The 6410-nt window shown below is 36.9% G+C and overlaps 1 protein-coding gene and 1 long non-coding RNA gene across 2 annotated transcripts in view; one reads left to right on the forward strand and one right to left on the reverse strand.

The window, feature by feature from the left end:
* The window catches only part of LOC107677922 (potassium voltage-gated channel subfamily H member 7-like), a 107018-nt gene that overhangs the window by 38315 nt on the left and 62293 nt on the right, over window positions 1-6410 (forward strand). The window contains exon 3 of the mRNA XM_016472992.1: window positions 3582-3737. Within this exon, the coding sequence (XP_016328478.1) occupies window positions 3582-3737 (156 nt within the window). The remainder of the gene's footprint in view (window positions 1-3581; window positions 3738-6410) is intronic.
* The window catches only part of LOC107677923 (uncharacterized), a 24622-nt gene continuing 18355 nt past the window's right edge, over window positions 144-6410 (reverse strand). The window contains exons 2-3 of the long non-coding RNA XR_001632896.1: window positions 5210-5214; window positions 144-236 (exon numbers count right to left, since the gene is read on the reverse strand). This is a non-coding gene — a long non-coding RNA (uncharacterized LOC107677923). The remainder of the gene's footprint in view (window positions 237-5209; window positions 5215-6410) is intronic.

The following is a 6410-nucleotide window of genomic DNA, read 5'->3' on the forward strand; positions in this document are numbered from 1 at the left end:
TCAGTTAAACTGTGTCAGAACAAATTCAGCTTGATAATGTTAGATAACTTTGATAGAAAGGTATGTAATGGGTTACAATAAACCAAAAATTATTCAGACAGCTGTTAGTATGACAGTATTTACACAACTATCAATACTTAGTCAGACAACCCTTAGCCTTAATGACAGCCTGTAGTCTCCTGGGCATGCTGTCTCCCAGCTTCATGCAAACGTCAACTTCAATGTTTTTCCCCAGACTAATTTTTGGACCCAAATTTGTATCAATTTTACTGGTAGTCCACTGTATGAAGAATTTTTGGGTATGATTTGTCATTTGTTTATCAGCTCGCGCACACCAGCTATACAGGCGTTAACACTGAATGTTTAACGTTATATTCATTGCATACATATACTTCGTAGTAGACATCCTTAACTCCTTTCTGCTGTCTGTTGTTCTGTTGTCGGTGTTTCTTTGTTTGAATATGGCGCTTATCACATGCTGTGTGGTATCGGCATTTGGTATCGGGGCATTTTAACGAGTACGAGTACAGGAGACCAGTATCGGGCCCGATACCGGTGCATCCCTACTAGAAACCACTGTATATGTGCACAATTTCTAAAAATCATTTGTAAAAAATTATTATCCGGTAATCACAATTTAATGGAAAAATAAGGAAAATGCATGGAAATCCATTGGTTGATTTTGCTACCAGGTTTTTCCATCGGTCCATTACACACATAAACGCCACTTTCTATTCAGTAAATCTGACTGAAATTGTGTGCGGTGTAAAACAGGCCGAATTCTTCACTTTAATAAGCTGCACATTCAATTTTACATTCAGGCTATTGTCAGTTTGATATATTTGCATTGGGACATCTTAGCAAATGGCTGAAATAATTTTGTGATCGTATCTTCTCATTGACAGAACGTGATGTTCCTCGTGTTCAGAAGATTTTCCGAACACTTTCTCCTCTGCATGCTCATTAGGGTATACTGAACATGTAGATTAAATTACATTTGCGCAGAGTTGCCACAGAATATTACACACCTCATTTGATCCATTTTTCTTGCCGGTGTTGTTTTGGAAGTATTAATGATACCTGCTGGTGCTGGAGACGTTTATGTACTGCTCAGGATGTGGGAAATGCTTAGTGCAGCATGTTCCAGACGATCCCCTGCTTGTGTCCTGTATGAGCTTCAGCGCTGTGGAAGATGAGCTGATGTGTTTGACTCCTGCTGGCTCTGACTGTGACCACGAGGAGGGGTCTGAAAGATAGAAAGACAGTAAAGACATTTATATAATGTTACTAAATGTTTCTATTTCAAGTAAATGCAGTTATTTTGAACGTTCTATTCATAAAAGAGCCTTGAAACAAAATGTATCAGTTTGCACAAAAATATACGAAGCAGCACAACTGTTTTCAACATTGATAATGATCAGAAATGTTTGTTGAGCAGCAAATCAGCATATTAGAATGATTTCTGAAGGATCATGTGACACTGAAGAGCTTAGTAATGATGCTGAAAATTCAGCTTTGATCACAGGAATAACATATTTTACTATATATTCAAATAGAAAACAGCTATTTTAAATTTTAATAATATTTCCCAATATTACAGTTTTTACTGTATTTTTAATCAAATATATGCAGCCTTGCTGAGCAAAAGAGACTTCTTTCATTAAAAATGATTTATAAACGACTCGGGTTACGCATGTAACCATGGTTCGGTTCATAAAGAATATGTTCTTGTACACCGTTTGCGACATTTTTTGAATTGTTGGTTTATTTACACATGCAGACTGACGTTTTTACGCATTGTGTTCACGTCTCTGCCAGTGCCATAAACAGTTTTTAAGACATAATGTCAAGTTCAAGCATTCAGCGTCTCCATCAGCATCCAGGACCGATGCTATTTGTATATTATGTCAGTCACAATCTTTCAAACAAACACCCAAACATTTTAATAATCCGTCAGTGCAGCAGATATGAGGAGCCTGAGCATTTTTGTATCTTTTCATTACTAAAGAGGCTTTGGTAGTGAACTCAATTAGCAGGAGATAAGGATGGATTGGACTCAAAAAGAAAAAAGATAAGAGGAGAACATTTGCATCCATGTGGACAGATTCATTGTGCTGTATAGTGCCTGTCACAGGCTTCTAAGTCCCGCAGAATAAGGGCAGCTGAACAGGGCTAAGCCTGCAGAGAGAAGCACAGGCTGTGACCTCTGACCTCCGGGTCTGATTCAGCGCATTTATCCATGATCACACCCTCCAGCTCAGGACAGGGGCCTCTGTCTCTCTCTCTTTTCACTGGTGCTGTCGGCGCTGGAGTGGGTTTTTCAGTAATGCAGCGTCTATATCGGACAGCAGATGAAAGCTGCCATCACCTCTTCACTCCTTCAGGTTCAGCTCCTAAATCTCACCTTCTCCTGCTGTATAGTGCAAATTAGTTTGTTATGGTTCAGTCCATCTGCTTTGAAGACGGAGTTCACAAAAAGTGTATTTGGAGGGGTCTAATTATGTTCTTTTGGGTTTTATCCTGCAACTATAATTTCTACTGATTATAAAGGGAACATTTTGCAGTAATCCACACACACACACACACACACAGATCATTTAAAAACTTTCTGTGAGACGGAATTTCACAAACAGCGTGAGTGATTGGGACTGAGTGGTACTGCGTCTTCTCTCACTCTCTCAAAATGCACAAATGGCCTCACATCCATAATATCCACGTTGAGTTCGCTCTGCGAGTGAGCTGCATGCTGCAATACTAGACTAGCGCGTGTTTCGGACAGTTGACGGAATTGTCACTTGCACATACTTTTAAGTCATGCCGATTTAAACATTCAAGCTGTTTTAACCCATACTCTCTCTGAAGAATGCGCTCTCAGCCAAAGCGTACACAGTCGCCTCTCAAACATCTTGCGACTCTCGAGTGTCAGATTGAGTTATTACATATTTGATTAAAATAATTTCCTTATTGTCCGGCTATTCCATTTTATTTATCCAGGTGCATGCATTTTTATATGTAGCCTAAGTAATGTTGTTTAATGACTTGTTTGCATTATTTAGGTATTATTTTATTTTATTTTATTTTAATTTTTTTAAGGCAATAGATTTTTTGGTAACACTTTACAAAGCAACAATTTTTAAATTCTCATTTGTTAATGCATTAATTAACATGAACAGAGAGCAATTATTGTTGTTATTATTATTATTATGTCAAAAGTGAATCTAATGTTCTTTAGCATTGCTGGTGTCATGTCATGAACCCTACCATCACTGCAAACCAAAAGGAACCGAACCGAACCGTGGCTCCAAAACCGTGATATGAACCGAACCGTGGCAGTGGTGTATCGTTACACCTCTATTACAAGGGAAGATTTTCAGTGAATAACAGCTTAAATTTGGCTCTCATCCTCTTGATTTGGCAGTTTAAAATCTCCGGTCGTCTTCTGTTTCCTTCGCAGCTCTCAGTATGATCGACTGTGACATGTATCTTCATTATCAAGTTAGATGTGTTCCAGACAGCAGACGAGGAGTGAATCAGAGTTTGTGCTTGTGAAAACTAAACATGTCTTCTTGTTCCTCTTGTAGGTTCAGACTTCCAGTGTAACACTCACATCATCCCAGTGAAGAACGAGGAAGGAGTTGTGATGATGTTCATCTTGAACTTCAATCATGTTCTAGACGAGGAGAACAGCGACTCTTTGGAGAGACTGAACCTCACGCCGCCTGCCAAATCTGAAATCAGTGAGTGTCAAATTGAGTTTATTATTATTATTTTTATGCATGTATGTATTTTTAATTTATTTATTTTTTGGTTCCTTACGCAGATTTTTCACTACTAGCTGCTCTTTCTGCAAATATTTATGCCATCTGTTTCCTCAGTAGGCATGTTTAAAAATCCTTCAATCAAGAGTTTAAAACCATGATCCAAACCAACCAGCCCTAAAACTTTGATATGAGAAAACAGAGAGTATAACATCTATTATGAGTGAATGAACTTTACCTATAATGCATTGTGGATGTTACAAAAAAATATATATATATAATGCATATATCATATAATGATCAAAATATAGTGAAAATGGTAATATTGCGAAATAATAATGTAATAAAATACTGAATACAATTAATATTTAAAAAAAAAATCTTACTGAGCCCAAACTTTGTTTGTAAAGCACTACACTGTTTTGTCTAACTTAACTTTAAACATTTTGAGATTTCTTAAATATTACATTTAAGGGCCTTATTAATTTTTTATAATTAAAACAATTACAGTGTTGGTGTTGAAATGATAACAAATTATAGCTGATTATAAAACACTTCACTATTTTGTCTATATAAATTTTAAAAACTAATGTCAGGTGTTTTAATTGCTACAGATGAATTTAGGCATCACAACATTATGATGTGCAGCATGAAAAAAGGATATTCATCTTGGAATTTGCTAAAATGCAACGTGTATATATATATATAAATATTATTATTATAACAACAAAAAGCAGTAATCTATTCTGAGTTTAAATTCCAGAACCCAATTGTTGTGCATATATATATATATATATTTGTTTATAAAATGGCACAGTTTTATAAATATCTGAAAGTACACTCTTAACATCAGTCAGTCAAGCATTATAATATGATAATCAATATTATTTAATGATAGAACTTTTGTAATTAGAATTAAAACCTGATAACCATGTATGAATGCATATTAGTCATTTTAACTGAACTTCGGACTGGTGGTGGTGCTTTTTTGGTCATTCAGGTTAAATACAGGTGCACTGCGCATCCATTCAGATTAACTGAAAAACAGCACAGATCGCTTGGCGGAGAGAGAAACTCTGAAGCGCTCAGTCAGAGAGTGTTCGGCGAGTGAAAATATATCTGAGCTAAACTTATACTTAGCCTCCAACTCACACACTGGCGAGTAAAATCTGAGAATTTATTAGCAATAGGCTAATATTAGACATCATTTAGTCGCCCAGAGTAAGATTTAGTCGCATATGCGAGTGATTTACTCGCAATGTAGAGGGTTGTTGTGGTTGTGTTAGTTAATGCATCAGCAACAAAACTGAAGCTTTCAACAACTACTATTATTACTTACTTAATATTATAACATTATTATTATGTGTGTAAATAATGAGCAATAATTTCTCTGATGATCATTTTGTAACTTACATTAGAGCTGCTTCCTAGTGACTCCTTCACAACCCCACCTCTGCTGTGCTAAACCAGCCATTCTAATCAGTCGTGTTCAACAGGAAGTGCTTTAACTGGCCAGCGCAGCGAGGCGTTCCTCAACAGAGCTTGCTAATTAGACAGGAGCTTCTCGCTGAGACTGTTCAGATTCAGGTGGGACGCTGGTATCTTCTGCTCTTGCCTCAGATGAGGGATGCTTTCAGAACTGGCTTCACATCAAGGCTTTAACACACTCATCAGCAGGTGCAGATTTAGTTTTACTGGCCAGCACAACAATCCAATCATCTTCTTTTTGGCACCTTTGGTGATCTGATTGACACATAAAGTGACCAATCACATTTAGCTGTGTTTTTGCATATATACAGTATATATATATACAGTATATACAGTATATATATATATATATATATATATACTGTATATATATATTTTTTTTTTGCATATATACACACACACACACACACACACATAAAACCAATGAAAGAACAAATGTTTCATTTAAATGTAAAAATATGGGAAATAAGCATGCACAATTAAAAATTCTCTAATATTGGCCAATAACTAACAAAACTTGTGGTTTTGTGTATAATATCCATCAGACACACAGTGAACTGCTGTGACTAATATTAACCGGGTCATGTAGAGAAAGAGCCTCAGTGAGGACGAGAACGGAAGCGGATGATATTAATGCATTTGTCATCTCCATAACTTCCTGTATCTGCGGGCCGGTTTGCTCTGACAGGGCAGCGGGCTGCAGGGTGGACGATTGTGGCAGGATGACGCATCTGTGAGTGTCGTGTGCTCGTTTACAGCTCTATAGCTGCTCGGGCCTCAGGTCCACCTCAGCATCTCTACATCCTCACTTAGCAAACACACCGCTTTAGGTGAAGGTTATTTATAGTGGAGAATGCTGCAGAGTGTGTGTGTGTGTGTGTGTGTGTTTTCTGCCTCTGGGTGTCATGGAGAGTCTGTGTCAACAAGGACTCACCGCTGAACCCTGATTGTATGTGTTACAATGAGACCTCAAACCTAGGTCTAAACCTAGTCGGGACTTAAATACACATACTCATATTGAAAGTTTCTGATTATGAAGTACCACACTATTTTGTCTAAATAAATAAAAAACACTAAAAACTAAAGCCAGTTGTTTTAAAGGGGTCATATGATGCTTTTTTAAAGATCATTATTTTGTGTATTTGGTGTAACAGAATATGTTGA

Source organism: Sinocyclocheilus anshuiensis, unplaced genomic scaffold (genome assembly GCF_001515605.1).
Source record: "Sinocyclocheilus anshuiensis isolate Anshui unplaced genomic scaffold, SAMN03320099.WGS_v1.1 scaffold164, whole genome shotgun sequence".
NCBI lineage: Eukaryota > Metazoa > Chordata > Actinopteri > Cypriniformes > Cyprinidae > Sinocyclocheilus > Sinocyclocheilus anshuiensis.